Source organism: Pangasianodon hypophthalmus, chromosome 21 (genome assembly GCF_027358585.1).
Source record: "Pangasianodon hypophthalmus isolate fPanHyp1 chromosome 21, fPanHyp1.pri, whole genome shotgun sequence".
Classification (NCBI taxonomy): Eukaryota; Metazoa; Chordata; class Actinopteri; order Siluriformes; family Pangasiidae; genus Pangasianodon; species Pangasianodon hypophthalmus.
Window position 1 is genome coordinate 17,729,730 of NC_069730.1, and position 21,252 is coordinate 17,750,981.

Consider the following 21,252-nt stretch of genomic DNA (forward strand, 5'->3'; position numbering starts at 1 on the left):
ATCAGCAGGGTGTGTATGTTATTTACCTTGCCTGAGGCAATCAACGCAGCTTCAAGTGTGCCTGGCATTCGGACAAGATTTACTTTTAATACCCATTGCAGAGTGATTAATATTGCATTCTATGAAGCAGATACATCTAGCAGATAAGTTTACACCACTTATCTGGCATGCTAGGTTCTGATTTACGTAACTGTGACTGTTTTCATGATCTCAATCCTCAACACCTGCCTATTAAGCTTACATCCACTGCTCATCCAAAGCTGCCAAAGGTCATTATGTGCAGGAGCAGTGGAGTACTCGATCGCTGCATTCCAGGGGTTCATTTCTCATATCTTGTGCAACTGTGCAGCAATGCCAAAGTTGGGAACATGGAACATTCTTCACCGACCGTATCACTGCATCTTCAGGGAGTACAACATCTGTTCCCAAAATCGTCCTGATGTCATCTAGCTTGTTTTGTTTGGTTGGTGTGCCAGGGGAATTGAAATGTGTGACTGCAAACAGCTTAATATTAGCATGAACTTGTCAAGGTAGTTTCTAATAGAGATGATTTGTTCTAACAGAAAACAGATTGTTTTTGTTACATATAACCTTTGTAGTCTGTTTATGCACATGATTCTGAGTAACTCTTTACAAAGCCATTATGAAGCATACAGTATATACATTCTTAGAAAAAAAAAACTCATAGCCTGAATACTCGAGTCTGCACCCAGGACTGATTCTGGGCTTGTTTAGTGGAGAGGCTAATAATTTCGATTGCAGTTTTGCTTTTACGTAGATGAATTCCTTCCAAACTGTGGATGATTGCGCAGTTCCATGTGTCACTTTTTGCACAATGCAAAATGTTAGGCACTGTGTTCATCCGTTTTTTTTTTATTTTTATTTTTTTTCAGGTTCTTGGATGCACGGCATGTCATTGTACAGGATTCCTGCAAAACGAGGAAGTTTTCTCCTATAAGATTATTTTTAATCATCTTATAGGTTGGCACGAGACATGCAATTTTTTGTGATGCTTTCGGTGCTTTGTCTCCTCCGCTGACAATAACAACCCTTTCTCTTGCATCACAAAACATGAAACAGGAGGTAACATGACAAATTGAAGCAATCTTCCTCTGCACCAAGAGCGGATAGCTTCTACACCTGATGTAGACATTGTATCAAGCCCCAGACCACCGTTTTCAAGACAACCAGGGATCGGTTGTGCTGGACCACTTCTGGACTCGAAATCAGCTTTCACACTTCAAAGGTTTGGTACAAAAAGTACCAACCTCTCAGGGCAAATGGCCCAGGGTCTTGAAAAAAAATGCAAGTGGGAAAGCAACATTAGTTCTTAAATCAGGGACACATTTTACCAGCTTGACGGTATCAACCTGCATCTCGCTTTCTATTCCAAAGCCCTTGGTTGTGTTTCATAGCTTGATTCCAAGCCAGGCCATTTGTAAGAAACTCCACTATCACTAGGCTTGATAATAATATTAATGTTCAACTTTCATGGCTTACACTAGTGATGCAAGACAGACGGCCAGGGACTCTCTGTGTTTAGACTGAGGGGGTGGCTTTAAACCAACTCGCTTGTGTTGGATTTAAAGCCCCAGACAAGCAGAACTATTGTTTCTTCGGCCGCTCGGCCACATCCTGTGGCTTCTTGTCTGTGGAAAAGATGACTGTCCCATTCGTGACTGTCTCATTCGAGCTTCAATTCAGATGGGTTTAGAAGCTGTAAGAGCTTTGACACCTCACGTTCAGTTCCAAAGACATGCAGTACCCATCCCAATCCCATGTCAAAATCTCACGGAGCCCTGCCACATGGTTCTGATTAATTCATTTCCTCTTTGAGCTTTACACAAGGCCTACCATGGAGGATTGGAGGAAGGCCAGCTCTTGGCCCACAGCCAGCATTTTAAACATGACTTCTTGCTGTGTCATGCATAAGTTGTAACAGGGCTTTTTGGATTTCAGACCGAAAAATCAATGGGTCACACCATTGACGAGCTTGCCAAAGCTGTACGCAATAGACACCCAGTATTGCAACATGGCCCACTAGCCATAGTCAGTGCAAGTAACTTGAATTCAGTACCAGTCTCCATCTGGGCGGGATTATACACTTCTGAGTAAAATAATGTGTCATAATGTGCAGAGCAGAGCGAAATAGTGAGTGCGTGCTGACTAACCACGTGGAGACAGCACCAAGGAGCCTCACCCCTTTCTTGTCAGTACTACACCCTCATTCTCTGGGCTTCTATTTTCATTAAATCTATTCAAAATTCACAATTCAATATCAACCTTGCACTGTAAGATAAGGCTAAGCTAATTCCCCACTGTTAATATGTGCTGATTGGGTCAGTAAGAGATTTTTTTGATTCATGTTAACATGTTTCTCTTTTTTTATTTCACCCATATAATTCACTTTCTAAAATAAATTACACCAAACTGAATACAGTTTAGCATTAAAAACACTATGCTAATTTCATTTTTGGAAAGTTAAGCTACGCCAAGACTGCTACTCAGTAATGTGGTCAGTCAGAAATTTTTATCATAGCTTCAAAATTTTTGAGCCATTGCTAGGGTGATACAAGAGACACCTGGCAACCACGCTTCTCTACAGTCAACACCAGTCAGACCAAACGCAGATAAAATTCACCCGGTGAAAAAGGCAATTCATGGAAAGAGATAGGAGTTGGGATCCGAAAGACTTTCACTTGCGCTGACTTCATCTAGGTGAAAATTGATCTGTGAATTCACAAACCTCAGTCTTGTGAGCCAATAGAAATCAGGTGGGCGGGACCGTAGTATTTCAGGTCGGTAGTAGAAATGGAGTAGCTGCTAATTATTAGCTGGCACTCACACCAGATATTTGGCTCGATTTTTTCTTACTGTTGCCTGGTTGCCAATGTCATATAATACAAAACTGAACAACTTGGTAAATATAGCTGTGACAGGCTAGTTTGAATAATAACAGAACTCTTAGGTTCATTATTAGCTACCATCAGCTAATGATAGCGAAGTCGTAAACCTTGTGTACTTCATAAGATGTAGCCAAATGTTATGTTAGCTATGACTTTTTGTAGCTTGCTCAACGACAAACAGAGATCTTTAGATCTTTAGAGATCTACTTAGATAAGGGTAGTCACACTGTACTTTTCTATTCAGATTAGCATTTTGTCCAACCCTAGAATTCCACTCCAATAACATCATTAGGTCTAACCTGGCTACCCCATTGTAAAAGGTCTGGCTACGCCCCTGGCTTTAAGTACCCAACCGTAAGTTAATTTGAGGTCTGTTGGAACGCTAAGCTAAACCAACAGCTAAAGAGTGCAGTCATATGTTCTTGATTCTCAGGCTATTACCAATTTTTAATTTCCTCCGTTTAATTCACTACATTCCAGTGACTCAACTCAACTGGCGCGCACACTTTAGTTAATTTGTGGTGGAAAGCTATGCTAAACCAGTGCCACTTATGGGTGCTGGCTGGTCAGTAAATCTTGACTCTGGGTCTTGCTTACTTCGTTCTAAGACTGGGAAAAACTTTGGGAACATTTAGTCTTGTGTGATGGTGGGGTGGTGGTGAGGGGATTCGACGAGCAGCTGCTTTTTTCCGGCTGGAATGATGTGTGAAATGTGTGGGTTATCCAGCCTGTGGTAGTGTCTCTCTCTCTCTCTCTCTCTCTCTCTCTCTCACTCTCTCTCTCGTGCCGTAGCATAAGGAACTTGTGGTGAACAGGAAAGAAGGCCGGCCTCCACTGCCCACTCACTCTCTCTTCATAGCAGCCTCCTCTATTTCCTGTAAGAGAGATGAGTGTGAGTGCAGTGTGACTGGGAGACTGGTTGAGATTGGTGTGGTCATATTTCTATGAGGAACAAATGGGTTTGTGAGTTTTGCAAAGTCTTCATAAAGAAGATAATTACAGTGAGTCTGACTGACTCACTGTTCTGATTTAGAAGCCGGGAGAGTATTTGAAGCAGACATGCGAGGACACCTAATAACTGAGCGTGTTCCTGGGATTTAGAATTATTACAGACTTTAACCTTTTTATGTATGGTGTCAACACTCGTAGACCGTTAATTTAAGGTTGTTTTTAGATGTATAAGATGTCCACTCACTGCCCACTTTATTAGGAACACTGGTACTCTTGGTCATTCATGCAATTATCCAACCAAGCCAACCGTTTGTGCATAAAAGTGCAGATACAGGTCAAGTACTTCAGAATGGGGAAAAAATCTCAGTAAGTGATCTCAGTAAATTGGACTGTGTCGGTGCCAGACAGGCTTCTCTGAGTATTTCAGAATGTCCTAAGACTTTCATGCACAAGAGTCGCTAGAGTTAACACAGAATGGTGGAAAAACAAAAACATCCAGTGAGCGGAAACACTTTGTTGATGAGAGAGGTCAGAGGCCAGACTGGTTTGAGCTGAGAGGAAGGCTGACTGGAGTGCTAAATAAGCACTCTTTACAACCATGGTGACTAGAACAGCATCTCAGAACATGTGGAACCTTGAGGTGGATGGGCTACAACAGCAGAAGACCACATCGGGTTCAGCTCCTGTCAGCCAAGAACAGGAAACTGATGCTACAGTGGGCACGGACTCACCCAAGCTGGAGAGCTGAAGGCTTGAAAAAGACTACGGAACATTTTTCTTTTTAATTTTGTCAGTTGCCAATTCCCGCCCACTAATAAGATGTCATGTAACTTAACTGCGCAGTATTATCAGTAGGTATTTTCAATCATTTTGGACATCAAAGTTAAAAAAAAAAACTTATGTAATAGACCAAAGTTTTTCAGTATTTTTTTTTCCACAGCATTTTGTGAAGCCTGCTAGTTGCTTTTAGTAAATTTTTGGAAAAAGTCCAAATTATTTTGAATTTCCATGCAGTTATTGAGAAATAAACCCATCTAAAAAAATATGGATATGTTTTATAATTTATGCATGAAAGGTTTTAAAATAACACAAAGTCACGATTTGAAAGATGTTTTAGAAATCAGGGGGTCGAATTTAGCTCATGCTTGTCAGTTGACAGAACTTTTTTACTCACCGGAGATAATACATTTTCAGAGTTTGTACTACAATTGCATAGCGGAAACCGTTTTTCTTCACTCATGACATCTGACCTTTTCACTCTTGCTCTTCTGTGTGCTTTAACTACCATCTGACTTCACTGGCTGTTAGGAAAATTAAGGAATTGAGAAGTCTTCTGGCACTGAATGATGACATTACTGTACTATGGACATCATAATGTACGGTTTCATGTGCCACTTGGAGTTGGGATTGGAACCCCATGTCTCCTCACAAATGCAATTCAAAAGCAATAATAGTAATAATGCACACTGTCATTAGCTTGTAAGCTAGTCAAATGTTTACCATGACCATGAGAAACAGGGCGTCTTTCTTTTTCATATAAACCGCACAACAAGGCTGCGTTCTCTGATTTTGAGTTGCATTTCACAAAGCCTCATTTAAAGAAATACACAGCTATACCACGTCTTAGTTCATGACACATAAAGAGGTTATTTACTGCCATGAATCTGCCGCTGATGGTCCGTATTTCTCTCAACACCATGAATAGGCTCTAAAGCTTTGCAGGCACCAATGATCACATTAGCAATTCAAAAGGTAATGGATCCAAATGGCTTGAATGCACTTTTTGTTAGTGCCACAGACGTTTTAGGATTGATGATCTCCTGTTCTTTTATCAGACTTCACCCCGAGACATCCCACAGACGTCACATAGCTGCAACATGCAGAAGATGTTCTTTTGATCTGTGCAAAAGGTTAGCATGTACATATTTGGCGAATGCTACCTCTACATGCTCTAAAGAGACTTTTTTCACCAGCATTCCAGCCCTGGGCCTCAGGATAAACACAGCTAAACTTTAGCAAAGTGTAACTGGAGATGTACACTGACTTGTTAGGGAGGCCTTTCCAAGACGCATAAACATTTGCCTTGATTTTGGACCTTATTTGTCTCTCGACATGGAAAGATGTAGGCCACAGAGAAAAGATTTAGTCTTCTTTCTTTTTGCATTAACCTGATTGTGGTGAAGGTTAAGGACAAGCAGGGAAGCTGTCCCAGGTCCAGGTGTGTTAGGAGTCCATTGACATACAAACAGAAATAAAACAGCCTGAATTACATCTTTTTGATCAAACCGGGATGAACAAAAACATAGGCTTATGAATGTATGATAAATAATATTTCTCCATTGTAAAATGGTTTGCTCTGCTATGTGTTTGTGGTAAGAGCTTCCACACCCTTTTGTGGCTAATTACTAGACAAAATGTGTGTGTGTTGCTTCTTGTTTTCGTCTCGTTCTACTAACCGACACAAAATGGTGATATTGGCGCAGAAGCGTAGATATGTGTGGTGTTAGCGCTGGAATAAGGTTCTTTTACTTGCAGGATTTAGCACACTATCGAAACTTTTCGATCCATCACTTGTTGACCGTCAATATTGTAATTTACTGGGAAGCCAAAGTGTTCCCATACACCATACCTTAAAGATGTGTGGGAATTTTCCAGTTCCTGCTTGCTCCTGAACAAAAGCTATTGCTATTTTTCTTGAGCTAATGCCAGAATGCTAGCGTATTAGCTTGAGAAAAACAGCACGCTTCGAAGAAGTGTTTTTTTTAAACCCTTTCAGCCTTTCCTGATTCAAAATAAAGAGGAAGTTACTTTTCAAAAGAGCGAGCGCAGGCTATTAAATCTCACCTAATATATGCTGTATTTTAAGATGAATACTTTATTTTGCCTATTGTCTATTGATGTATTGTCTGATACGAACCGCATATCAAAGGATATGATGTGATACGCTGTATCGTTACACCCCTACCAATTACAGCCATTTTCTCATATAGGGGTCTGTGGCTATTACTTTTATTCATGCAAGTTTCCTAAGATGTCACAAAAAAGAAAAGAAAAAGGGTCAGAAGGACTAACTCAAGGGAGTTTATGGTTAAGTTCTTTAAAGCAATATTGAATATCGCATTAGAATGAGTTATAGGTCGATCAGCCATTTACATTTTAAGGGTTGTGCATGTGTGTTTCATTAATGGCCCTTTTGAAATGATTTTACCCCAGACCCATGGTAATATGCCTGAAAGGCCTGGTTAAGGTCACCTAAAAGTTAGTTCTTTCATGTCAATGCAGAAAATCTATAGGAACTCCTTAAGCTGAGACCAGTGTTCATATATCTCGTCAAAAAGAACCTTTAAAGATGCCAAAATAGGGGTTCATGCTGTATTAATTTTCAGGTAGCCTTAACCATTAATGTATTTTACGTTCCTTGAATGAAATTAAACACTATGTTCTACGCTCAGCATCTGGGTTGGCTCACCCGCGTGCCTTGCTCCACGAATCAGACCTTGAGCCTCCTCTATCCTCCCAGGAGGCCACCAGCATCTGCGTTTCTAGCAAAGAACTTTGCTTTCCCCATATAGGGAACTTCCTGAAAAGCTAGAAGGGCCAGTTTTTCTTCTCTGTCCTTTTTTTTCTAAAGAGGATGACGGGAGGGGGTAACATCCTTCAGCCCTCTTTCTGACCCCCTACTTCATTTGGCACACCCTCAGACCTTATCCCAATGGGTTTTGGTCCAGTTCCCACTCGCAGGAGGAACTGTTCTCATTTGTAATTCATAGTAACAGGTTTAACAGATCAAATGCGTTAGCGTCCATCCCTTTCCAGATGTGGATTTATTTATTGTATTGTGAAACTGTCTTTGTTTTGATTGTATGTAGAGGAATAGCCTTCCCCGCCCCTGAACATATAACAATTAACTCCTAGCTGGAGAGGGAAGTGTGGACTAGGTGCACAGGAAGCCTTGAGGAAATGCTTTTATTTTCCTCACTAAAGTTGATAGTGGACCTCTGAGATTTGGGCCTCCTTTCAAAACCGTGGGTCTGGAAGGGGAAATAGCCAGCTCTTCTGTTCTGTTCTCTTCGTCTAATGCGGAGGATTCAAGGATATAAAGACTTCCTGGCAGAAACATTAGAGTTTTTTGCATTTATGGTTGGCTGAATGATTGTTTTGATATCCATTCTAACCAAAGAATGATATTAAGTTTGTGTACTGTAATTACCCAGGAAAACTGATTAGCATTGTTTCTTCCTTTTAAGCATGGATATGCTTTCATCTAATTTGTTTAATCAATGCTAATGGCTAATGTCATTGCAGGTAATGATCCTATGAGGAACAATGTTAGCTTACAATTAAATCTCCTAATTGTAGATAAAGCTCCAAACAATACATGTTGCTTTGTACCATTCTTCTTAATGGTAAATTAATCTTGCAGTCATACTTAAACCAGTGTGTTTACACCACAGTGAAAAGACAGAGCTGTAAGAAACAGAAATCAGCTCACACCCAGTTCCAGAGAGAGCTTTTGAAAACCCCTGTGTACATAACCCTGTTGAGTAATCTGACCACATATTGGAACAAGGAATGGCATCAGGTGGCTTATTTGTATTTTCATAAATTGCTATATGATCAGCGGGTGATAAAAAAAAGGCCGTGTTGCTCAAATGAAACCCAACCTAAATAAACTTTCTATATTATTTAATGATAATTTTCTCAATTTGTAATATATCCTGATATTTAATCAATTTGGGTGCCATAAAAAGCCAAACCAGAATAGTCTCCTCTGAAGAACAGTGTACTTATTCATCTGAGGAATATTCCTAGAGTATTAAACCTTTTACAAGTCCATTATGGTTTTACTTACAAGTAATACAGAGTTATAAGGAATTGAGGGAGCAACAAATTGCAGTTTGCACCTATCATCTGCAGAACCAGTGTCACTGGGGTCTAATGTATAACTTGGCCAAGCACAGAGCATTGAGGAACATCTTTAAACCATCAGCATAGCCCTTTTGTGCAGTCTTCACACTTACGGACAGTAAATCTAAGGCTGTTTAGGAAAATAGAAGATGTAAATCACTTCCAGATCACTTGTGATAATTACTATAATTTAACATAAACCATTATCCTGATTTCTGTTGCATGTCCCTGGTATATCTTGACAAACTTTCTACTCAAAATCTCAAGTTAAATAAAAAATAATCAACACCCTAGCTTTTTTTTTAACCTCAGAAATCAGCTGTGTGTTGTACTATTTGTTGTACAAAATAAAATTGTATTCAAAAATGATATTTTCACTTAATTTTGTCAACATCATGGTTGACAATCATGGTTAATCCTTTTTTTAGGTATACACAGACAAACCATTTAATTTTTAATACAAGTGATATCATTCATATGACATACAATTTTAAGTAATAAAAAAAATGTCTAAAAATATGTTTTTAATTGATTTTTGAATGAGGAGGCTCTTCTAAGCCATGAGTTTTGTGTGTAATGTATGGCACAACCAATTAGATTCGGAATTGGGTTAGCACTAAATAGGAACTCTATAGCAATATTTTGTAAAACGAAATACTAAAGATTATTAGTTTGGTTAAAAAGCAGCAACACAGTGATGGATTCCTTCCAACAGTTGCTCCAAACCTGAGTTCTCTTGTGTTTATAGTTTAAAATAAAAGTGTTTAGCACTTAGGGGTAATAAAGGTACTTTGGTGGTTAAGTATCTGCATTAGTGAACAAAAGGTTGTTTGAATTCCAGGAATACAAAAAAAGCCACTGTTAAAGCCATTCAGGGTTAAAGCAGTTATTCTTTGATTGCTCAGCTGTATGCTTGGATTGGATTCTGCCTCTCGTATATGTTGTTTCGAATGTCTTTAAATGTTTTTTTTTTTCTTCAAGTATAGAGGGCCAAGAATAGAGCCTTGAGGAACTCCTTTAAATAGCGTCTAATCACTGAGGTTAAAGGGTAGCTTCCAACCCAATTTGATTTAGAAATATCTGTAATAGTGACCCGTATCAAAGTGCAGTTGGGTATCTTAAGCAATAGAAGCACTGTGTCTAAGGCAAGCTGCTTTATGTGTTTTCTTCAAAGGCAAAAGCTTGATAATTATTTTAAAAAAAAGCAGCTTTTGCCAGCGGAAGTGACTAACAGCCTTACTCATTCTTTCCAATACATGGCAACACTTAACACAGGCAGCGTAAAGATTTTTTGTATACATGACATAAACAGCTATGACTTGCACGCAGTATAGTTGGCCTGAGTTCTGCCTGTTCCTGCAGGCCACTCCTTACCTGCAACGCCTTGTCCTCCAGCCAGAAGAGTTACAGCACGTACAGGAAATGATGCAATGGCCCAGGTTTTTATGATGGCATGTACAGGTGATATGAGGAACCTCTGGCCATACTGACATCATCACAGGCTACATAAGGAAATAATAACACACTCTTGGTACTTAGAACTGGCACTGGTCCAGTCACATGAGTCCGTTTGTTTACCCACTTGTTTCTATTTGACACAATTCATTACCATTAAACTTTAATGTTACCCTTTTTTTATTTTACTGCATTGGCCTTGCTAAGCCAAACACCATTCACCAACACCATTACTCTATCATTACATCCTGGCTGAAATGTCCTAGTTAAGTCAAGAGTATTATTATAGGGATTGTCTGTATTCATGACAAGGTGACAAGCTGGGAGCGAAACCATGTGCTCTAAGAGAGCACCCTTCATGCAGGCAGGAAATGAACAGCCTTTATCACCTTTCTTAGATAACAAAGCAATAAAAGCACTGTTTAGGAATCTATCTCGTCTTGTGCGTGGGAGATGTGCAGATCGCTTGAGTCGCAGCTGTAAAGCACAAAGCGTGCTTTGTTATAGTGAAAGTAATGATGTGTGTCACTATCACACTGAGGCTTGTCTTACCTTTAACTTCACCTTCCTAGCTGTACAAGATCGTTCTAATCTCAGCTCGATAGCCCTGAGCTGAATCCGCCCTAACGCTGCTGTGGAAGCAGGATATAGGTCGGAACAATATTACACAACTTCTCCAGTGAGCATTAAGTGAATGAAATGAAAGCTCTATTTGCAGGCTGTTCGAGTTTTGTTTAACTGCCATACTTGCATGGGATAATTATCTCATGATACTGTACTTTTTACTAATATTTTACATTCTGGATGCTTCTTCTGTACTATACATGAAGATTACTAGAGTGTTAATAGTGTTAAATGAGTTTCAGTATGATGTAGACACTTTATACTGCAACACTGTTGAATTCTGAATTCTGATTGGTCAGAAGGTAGTGATTCATGCAGGCAAATCACAGGTTTATATTAATGCACTCATTCTACAGTAAGATGAAGATGTGGATGCTCCACATAAACAGATGAAGAAAACATGTGCAGTTTGTGATCTGGTGAAGTTAACTCTGAGGAGATGTTTATTTTGCATTTTTGGAAGGAGTCTCCAGTGTCAGAATATATGAATAAAAAAAATGTTAATGCTGGCAAACATGTTGTTGATGTGGTATAGGAGGAATAAAACACTGTGTGAGATGCGGTTATAGGAAAATAATCAACCTCAAGGGTGTAACAGTAATAGTAAAGGTAGTAATATTCCTGTAACCTTATGCCCCCTGAGTGTTTTAATCCTTACTTATTGCAGTTCTATCCCGTTTACACTAGACTGTCAGATTATTTGCTCCATCCTTCTAGATTTATAGCTGCATGTTATATATTGCTTCATCATGGCCAAGGAAATGATCATTTGTAATTAAATCTTACTCTAAAGAAATGAAATAAATCACTTGCAATTAGCCTGGCTTGGGCATGGCATGTTTGGATTACTTTAGCACGCAAGAGAGGAGTGTGTTAGACAGTCAGATAAGGGAGGGGTGAACTTTTTGTTCCTGTGTACCTGCATTCTTTTTTACTCGGTTGGTTTTGTGTCTGTGTGTGTGTTTGGAGAAGGAGACAATAGCAAATCCCCATTCTTGCTTCATCGTACATGAACAATTGTGTACAACAACAAAAAACCTAGACAACCATTTTTGTGATCCTGCTTTGTGCTAAACCGGAAGATGAGTTTCATACTTGTGAACTCAGATGAACACTCAGATAACAATTTTTGTCTGAACGCAATACTCATACTGCAGCAAGTGATGATTTTAAAACCGCAGATGACCATCTTGACATAAATTATGAGCTCTGCAGTGAGGCAAAGCTTGCCATCTCAGTAGCTAATAAGCAGCTTCTGGATGTGTTGTCAAGACCTGACATGTCGAGGAATGCCACCTAACCAGTCAGTGTCTTGCAGGAAAAATCTCTGTTTTTTAAGTCTGTTTGCCTCAGTAGCAACAGCAAGAGTGGAAAAGGAACACTGTATGGAACAAGTTATTTTCAGTTCCACTGATTTTTCAGCTACATTTTTTGCTGAGCTCAAGCATCAGCGATTTTATGAAAAGTACAGCACTCAGACATTATTAATCTAAGAACAGTGCTATGCTGTTGAATTTTAATAGTCTTGCTCAAGAGTCCAAAATGGCTCCCAGACAAACCTAGGATTTGTACCATTTGCACCATTTGCTTGCTAGCAGAGAACCTTAACCACTGAGCTACCACTGCTAAAGACTATATAATGCAATGTAGGCAGTATGATGGAGAAATGTAATTAAAAACCCATTATGTAGCATTGAGTGTTTCAATTATTCAGTTGTTGTTCAGAGAACTAACATTCAGAGAACTAACATTCTAGCTATTGAAGTTCAATAGCTTCTGTTACTTTGCTGTTCAGTAAGCTAATTAAGAACACCAGGAAGACATCAGGGCACGCTAGTTGAAAATAAATGGAAAGCTAGCTAATAGCTATATAAAAATGCCATTTTAAAAATAACTAGCTGTCTAGTATGATACTAGAGGTCAAGCTAAACATAGATAGATAGTTACTTTGGTAGAAAAGTAGCAAATGCAACAAATGATTGCTACCTGGATAGACTAGTAGCTAAAATATTAGCTAAAATAAGGTATTAAGGCAGAGTTAGACCAGACTAGTGTTATAGCTAAACATTAGCATTATGAAAGCTAGCTAGAGTTAGAAACATCAGCTATCTTATTTCTTAGCAGAAGCAGCCTTTATTTGTCGCATATACATTACAGCACAATTAAATGCTTTTCTTTGAATATACCAGCTTGTTAGGATGCTCAGGTCAGAGCACAGGGTCAGCCATGAGATGGCGCCCCGGAGCAGAGAGGGTTAAGGGCCTTGCTCAAGGGCCCAACAGTGGCAGCTTGGCGGTGCTGGGGCTTGAACCCCTGACCTTCTGATCAGTAACCAAGAGCCTTAGCTGTTGAACCTCTATAGTGTTACATTGCATTTAGTGTAGTTTATATGATAGTTTACATTAAACTATCTTACCTGCTAATTATCCTGAATGCTTCCTGGTGTCATGTTACTTTATACAGACTGTTTTACAAATGTGTATTATATTCAGCTCTGCAGCTGAGTGAAGTCCAGCTTATTCAAACAGAAACCTACGTTTGAGCAAGCCTACCATAATACAGGATTGAAAGAATAGACAGCTTTGAGATGATTCTGTTTGCATTATAATCAAGACAGTTGTACTGTCTGTAGAATTGCAGGAGTCGTGCAAGCGCTGGAACTGCGGAGATTAAGAACCTTTTAGAATAATTGCATTTTTATGCTGAATGTCATATGATGTCTAAATCTGCAGGATTTTAACATCTTCACTTTGGCATCATACCTTTACAGAGTACTTTATAACTTAGGCTGGAGAGGAAGTGACTGTTTATAGCTGCCATAACATACGTCATTACAAGAACTATACTGGTATCATTTACGTCATATGCTACACTGTATACCTGTGGTATAAGGCAAATAAAACACTTCAGGAAACGCTGCTATTGGAAAATAATCACACTATTTTAGCAAGCTTAAATATTGAGATAAATAGTGTAAACAATAAAAATGCTTTTAAGTAACATGATTAATGATAATTCACTTACTTTTATCTCAACCATTGTTTATATGGCAGTTTTTTCCCCCAACTTACTCGTCTTTATAACTGATTTCATGTCTTTTTATTTCCAATTATAAACTTTTGGTAAATTATGAGATGAGCAGATTCTACTTCTCCACTCTGCTCTCTGTGTTCTTGATAGGATCTTCGAAGGCATCTGTCTGCTTACACACACGTCTCAGGAAACAGATAGTGGATGTATTGCAAGAATGGATGATTTGAGATCACATTCCGGTAAATTCAGTCAGGTATTTAAAAAAAAAGGAGACATCCAAGAATCCGGGAAAGTGTGTGCTGTGCAAGCTCAAGAAACTGTTCTGCTTACGGTCAGAGAAAGGGAGTTACTGTGCACGTAGTATGAAAGTGTGTGAGAAAAAGAACGTCAACCAAACAGACAAAATCTCTGAACGAGCACTATTTCTCTTGGCATGTGGTTGAAGTTTTCCACTGGCATGCAGTTCTGGTAAAAGATACGCCCACTGGCTCCATATCCATGAACCAAAGGAGACTTTTGTGATTCCCAAAAGAAGAAGAGTTCTGAGTTTCTGAATTGTGGAAGAGATGAGAAATTCCAGCATTACAGAATAAACTGCATTAGATCTAAGGCATGGTGGTTATAGAGATGAGACATAAAATCGTTTTTCCTAAACACTACCATGTCTAGAAGGTTAGTCAGTCTAGTACCAAATGCTAGAACACATAGAATCTGTTCCTAAAAGATGCTTTGATATCTGTTATTATTAAGTGTTATCTGTTATTAACAGTCTAAGCCATGTAGCAGTAGCTGTAGCTAGCATATTTACGTTTTATGAAAAATAGCTAGTTCATTTGCAAATGTATATATTGCAAGAGTTATGTGTAACATAAAGCTAGAGGTAATTTGTTAATGTCTGTGTGCTATATCATGCTCATTTAACTTGCTAATTTGTCAATTAGAAAGTAGCTAGGCTACTAGCTAGTGCAGAAGTTTAGCGAAATTATGTTCTTTTTTATGATATAGAATCTACGTACGTTGTCCCAAACAACATGCATTTTCTTGACTGTTTATTGCTGCTGTAACTTAATTGATATCGTTGTAGAGGTTGTTTTGTTCCACAATGTTAAATGTAGCTATAAACGGATAAACAGTACCACGTATTAGAAAAAATTAATAGTGGACAAATCACAGTTGTATAAGAGCAATAAAACAGTTCAACTTTCAGGCAGTAACTATAATTTCGCTTGTCATTGGGTTGTCTATGATTATTTTTCTACAAAAGCATGCCCCTAAGTGTTCTATTATTAACGTAAAACCTGGGTTACAGTTTCTTGTTTGTTGCCTGATACGTTTGGTGTAAGAATTTGAAATTTGTCTGTAATTCTATTGCTTAAAAAATATGTAACGGCAATTTATGGTGGAAAATGTACAATAATAATGATAAAAAACTGATGATAAAACCATGAAAGCTAACAAGATAGCAAGGCTCATTATTAATTATAATTAAAATATAAGTACATATTGTATATCACTGATACCTGCAAGAAACAAACAGATGTAACTCCCCACACTGGGGTAAGAAATGGGCAGGCTTTTGGAATGAAAACGGGACGTAAACAAGGAAACCACAGCATGCTATAACAGTTCAGAATTCCACCACGAGTTGGAATGTCTTATATTAGTTATGTAATTAATTTAACCTTAGAAATATTATGATTTTTGTGTCTTGCTTTCTCTCTCCTCAGTGTGTCAGGGGGGGAACAACAGACTGACACTGCTGAGCACTGTAGATGATCACTACCAGAACATGGTGAAGATGTACAGCAACTGCACCGTGATCCTGGAGAACCTGGAAATCACACACACCTCGCACAAGCATGATCTGTCCTTTCTCAAGGTACAAGGATTTCTTACAACAAGCTGTCTTTTCACAGGTTATACAAATGATCTGCCCAGTCTAATATACACACACTTCAGATAAGAATGAAGTCTGATTTTGGTCACAATGTTTATGAGAAAATTCCACATAAACCACCCTTGTGATATTTCAACTTTGGAGGAGGACATTTTCTGATAGCCCTGACGTTATATGTTGTGACGTTTGAATTAATTTACTCAACCATCTTGTAGCTCATGATTTATTGCATGGATTCATGTGACACTTAAAAGGCAGTTCTATATTGTAATGATGGCTGGATTATTAAAAAAAATGCTGGTCAACCAATCAGTTTCATCAGGTATTTCACAGGGTTAGCATTGAGCTACTGTGGCCTCTTTATGGTATTATGTAATTTGGCAAGAACTGGTTACATGGGTTGCTATTTGCAAAAGATGCTTGGACCCCATAGATTACTGTGTGAACCAAATTTAAATTGTAGTGAGTTATATTATTTTATTTTCCCCATCATCTATTTACAACTAGTTTTAGGCAGACAACCAGAATGACATTCACAAACATTGGCTAGATAACTAGCTAACCCTTGACTCTCTTTTTTATTTATTTATTTGTTTTTTTTGAATGAGTTGGACATAAACTGCTTCTTAGTGAGTCTTCTTATTAATTCATGCATATCCCCTTTTTACACAACATTTATACACCTGAAAATGTCTCTCTAGTTATCCTAGCATCAGCCAGCAAGCTAGTTTAATGTTTAGCTAACACTCCTCATGATCTATGATCACACATCTTAGATATGAGAGAAGATTCCACATAAACGACCCACGCTTGTGACATTCACAGCTTTTGAGGAGGAAATTTACTGATAGCCCAGAGGTCAAGTTGTGACACTGTGCTGATGTTTTTCTTAATATGGTAAAAACCATAGATAGCGGTTGATGCTAACTGTACTTACAATACAATTTTAGCCAAAGAAAGTGTTTTCTCAGTAATTTATCAACACTTCTGAGGAAAATGTTGATATTCCTGAGAGTTTTTTCTTGTTGTTATTTGTGACTATGTGCTAGCTAGCTAAAGAGTTAGTCTCAGTCATTAGCTTGTTTGTAGTTGGTCGTTATATTTACATGTGTTTGTGACTTTAAGCACTTGAATGGTATCTTGTGTTTGACTTTCCATGTCGAAGAACAATAAAATAATAAAATACAGAAATGAAGTCACACTGGTCTAACAAAAGAAGGCCTGAGACTAAACTATATATTAATGGAGGCCGTGGCCAGGAGAGGCAGGAGTAGGAGAAAACAGGAAGTGGAAAGGAAACTGTGTTTTCTACATACACCAGCTTCACAATACTTAAATGCTTGATAGGTGGACTATAGGTGTCACCATTTTTTGCTGTGTTATAAAATTCGAACCAACATTTCTTTGTTTTTTTCTTTCTTTAGACCATTGAAGAAGTTGGAGGCCACGTTCTCATAGCTCTGAACAAAGCGCCAGTAATCCCACTGGACAACCTGCGCATCATCCGAGGTCACTCGCTGTACGATAATGAATTTGCCTTGGCAGTCCTGTCAAATTATAACCAAACCACAGCCAAAGGAGTGAACCAGCTGTCCCTCAACAGCCTCACCGGTACGTCATGATCATACACCAGTAACGAATGACTCACATACAACTTCGTGGAATGTGAAAATTGGGGTATGATGACATAGTGGTGACGGTGTCCCATGGGAATGAAATCAAAAATAGTTTTACATTGTTAACCTTTTAGTGGAAGGTATTGATATCAATGATTGTTTGGATAATAGATTTAACTATTATATATTTTTACATCATTTTAATTAACTGCTAAGTCATTGCTGTTTTTTTTTTTTTTTTTTTTTTTGACTTTGTACAGTTTTTAAAAGACTAGTAAAATAAACTCATATTGCTATGGACAAAAACAGTGATATTAACATGATAATGTCATAGATTTTATAAATTGTGAATTTAATTTACCCATAATCTAATGCATTGTCAGCTCTTTATCCTCAGTTATGCATTTCTACAGACTTTCAAAAGCCGATACCTAGCTAACGGAAAACTTTTGTAGCACGTTCAATAAATGTACAAAGGTTTTTAAAGAAAATTTAGACTAACAATTCAGAAATTATGTCCTCAAAACATCTGCTGTAATAAGAATTTACTTCACAACATTAACACAATGATCCCAGTTACACACAAAAAAAGTAGAAAAAATGTTAGTATTACCAATATTTTTACAACTATAGCAATGTTTTTGGAACATTATATAAAAACATTCTTAGAAAACTTGACAGGTCGTTCATATTTTAAAGTCATCTCATTGATATGCAAGTTACATTGCTGTGTGAGTCTCTGGTGCATTTGGGATCCCTTTTAACATGCAAATTCTTCTTCTCCAGAAATACTCCGGGGTGGTGTGAAGTTCGCCAACAACCTTTACTTATGTAACGCAGAGACCATCCAATGGGCCGACATTGTGAACCTGAAGAGCAATCCTAAAATAATCGAACATCGGAATGTTACCAAAGAGCTCTGTAAGCGGACCCTCTATATTTTGCGATATTCTGCTTGTTCTTTTCAGGGTTTCTTTTAATATAAAGATGGTTCTTGCTTTATTTTCTCTTTTACAGGTAAGAAGTGTGACCAAAGCTGTTACAATGGCTCGTGTTGGGCTCCTGGCCCTCAAAACTGCCAGACTTGTAAGTAGTAAATATTCAGGGGATTTCAAAGTGTTTCCCATTTTATGGCTCATAAATGCTACGCTGAATGAAACACTTTTATGCGAAGTGCTGAGAAGTGCCGAAAAGACTGCAGAATGTAGACATTCTTGCTGATTCACCCATAAAATCACTGCAGGTTCTTCTCATACGCAAACTAGTGACTCCCATGCTGTTAATGATGCTGTGAATTGTTTTGTCAGGGGTCCAAGCACGAAACCTCTTTTTTGTTTCCACGCACCACCCTTTGAAACAAAACTTTTTTTTTTTCTTACTAATCCTAGGTGCTTAATTTACCCAAACGTCTGTAACTAGTGATTTATTGCATGAAGTTCCATGAAACCTGAATGCCACGTTTCTGAGTTTCTGACATCTGTGTAGGGGATGGGGTTAAGTTCATAGAGATGTTTCTCAGGAAGCATAATTATGATTGAGTTGAAGTTTGGTGTACTGTATTACTGTACTAAATTGTAAGTGGATTTGTAATGGTGATTGGATTACTTGAAAACATAGCCGCAAACAGCCAATCAGATTTCAGCAGGCAATTTACAGGGTGAACGTTGAGCTACAGTCACAAAACTTGAATCTATGGACGCTTAAGTGTTCTATGTGACTTGGCAAGAACTGGCCACTGGAGACACTCTGTGGAAATGGTACTTGGACCCCACTGCTTGCACTGCTTGCAGCTCTACTTAATGATGATTATGGTTAGCTGGTTATAGGCCTATAAAATTTCTAAAGAGAATGGAGTGTTGACACGAAGCTTCAGTTTGTTCGACTCTGTAAAGTCTTTGCTGAATGTTACAAAGCATTTCGGAGTACTCAAGCTGTCTACAAGTCAGTACTGTACTTTATTACAAGTTGACTTCAGAAATGCAATCAAGCAATCTATAAATTCAGCCTAATATAAGGAAATTATACATATTTTGAAAAGTATCTTATTCTAATTACAAGTACTTGATTTTTGTGTGTTTGCAGTCACAAAGCTGGTGTGTGCTGAGCAGTGCTCCGGGAGATGTAAAGGCCCCAAACCCAGCGACTGCTGCAACGAGCACTGTGCGTCTGGCTGCACCGGCCCGAAACCTACAGACTGCCTGGTGAGGAACCACTCAGAAAACACTTCACTGTCTGCAGGATTTATGTTGCTCATCTGGTGGTGTTTATATCACTACTGCCTGTGAGGTTTATTGGCTGGACTGACCTTTGAAAGTCGGAGGAGGAAGCAGAACCTTATCTTAACCCTGTCAGACCAGGACAGAATTCCATGTTGTCTTTTATTTTCTGTCATTAAAATATGTTAGATTATTAGAGTATTAGTGCATTTATGATAGTGTAAACTGGTCCAGGATGGCTGATTTTGATTAGATATTTGATAACAAATTTCATAACACAGTGCTAAATTCACATTATTTTTCCATTTTCAATCTAGAGAGTTTCTCTGTATCACTGTTTGGGGAAAAAAAAAAACCCAACAACATCCAGACTAAGTAGTGTTACATGAGTGCAGTTAGCGATGTCACCAAATAGCATCAACAGCTCAAATCTATCATGGTGGATATGCAAATTATTAGAAGTTGTCTTAACCAGAAGCTTTTACAATTCTATTTTTTTTTTATTTAATTTTGCACCTGAACACAACATAATGACTTGCGGATGGATGGATGGATGGATGGATGGCTGGCTGTGTCTCACACTAAAGCTGCAGTCTGCATGGATCAACAGAAAACAGCTGATAACATGACCACATGCTAAAGTGTATTCAGTGTAAAGCTGATAATGTAATCTATTACTGACTTTTCTCCAACACTTTATTTATTGTCGACACTGTTTCTTAAAAGCTTCTTGTATCTTAGAGTCCGGAAACATCCACTCTAGTGAGACTTTTGTACTGTTGTGTGTATATTGTGGCTGAACCTAGTGGTTTCATGATTAAACATCGCTCAGCATCGCAGTTGAGCACAGCTGGAGGAAGCGTAATCTCTGGGGCAGTGAGGAAATGCTTGATTATCAGAACTGACCGTGTGTGTGTGTCTGTGTGTTGCAGGCCTGCAGGGACTTCCAAGATGACGATACATGCAAAGATGCATGCCCTCCTCTCATGCGCTACAACCCCAACACACACCAGCTGGCCCCCAACCTGGACGGGAAGTACAACTTCGGGGCCACGTGTGTGAAGAAGTGTCCGCGTAAGATTCAATCAGATGGATTCAGTTAGGATTTGAAGATTGTCAGTGGGACTCTTTGTTCTTTTTGTTCTTTATTTTAGGAAACTTAGCATTATTGTTGCTAGATTTGTTGCTAGATTGTTGCTAGATTTGGTGACTTCTTAGAACTCTCTTAGAGCCCTAGCAACACTGATCACTGATCACCATTGTTCCCAACGACCAATCACTGATCACCATTGTTCCCGGTGACCAATCACTGATCACCATTTTTTCCAATGATCACCATTGTTCCCAAAGTCGAATCACTGATCCCCATTATTCCCAGTGACCAATTACTGATCATCTATTTTTCTCTAAAGGCCAATCATTGATCACCATTGTTCCCAAAGACCAATTACGGATCACCATTGTTCCCAAGGACCAATTACGTATCACCATTGTTCCCAAAGACCAATTACTGATCATCTATTTTTCTCTAAAGGCCAATCATTGATCACCATTGTTCCCAAAGACCAATTACTGATCATCTATTTTTCTCTAAAGGCCAATCATTGATCACCATTGTTCCCAAAGACCAGGTCATTTGACTCTAT

General features: G+C 38.6%; 1 protein-coding gene across 1 annotated transcript in view; it reads left to right on the top strand.

The window, feature by feature from the left end:
* The window catches only part of egfra (epidermal growth factor receptor a (erythroblastic leukemia viral (v-erb-b) oncogene homolog, avian)), a 66,630-nt gene that overhangs the window by 18,869 nt on the left and 26,509 nt on the right, over positions 1–21,252 (top strand). Inside the window, exons 2-7 of the mRNA XM_026946216.3 lie at positions 15,605–15,756; positions 17,199–17,385; positions 18,177–18,311; positions 18,408–18,476; positions 19,473–19,591; positions 20,539–20,680. Of these exons, the coding sequence (XP_026802017.1) occupies positions 15,605–15,756; positions 17,199–17,385; positions 18,177–18,311; positions 18,408–18,476; positions 19,473–19,591; positions 20,539–20,680 (804 nt within the window). The remainder of the gene's footprint in view (positions 1–15,604; positions 15,757–17,198; positions 17,386–18,176; positions 18,312–18,407; positions 18,477–19,472; positions 19,592–20,538; positions 20,681–21,252) is intronic.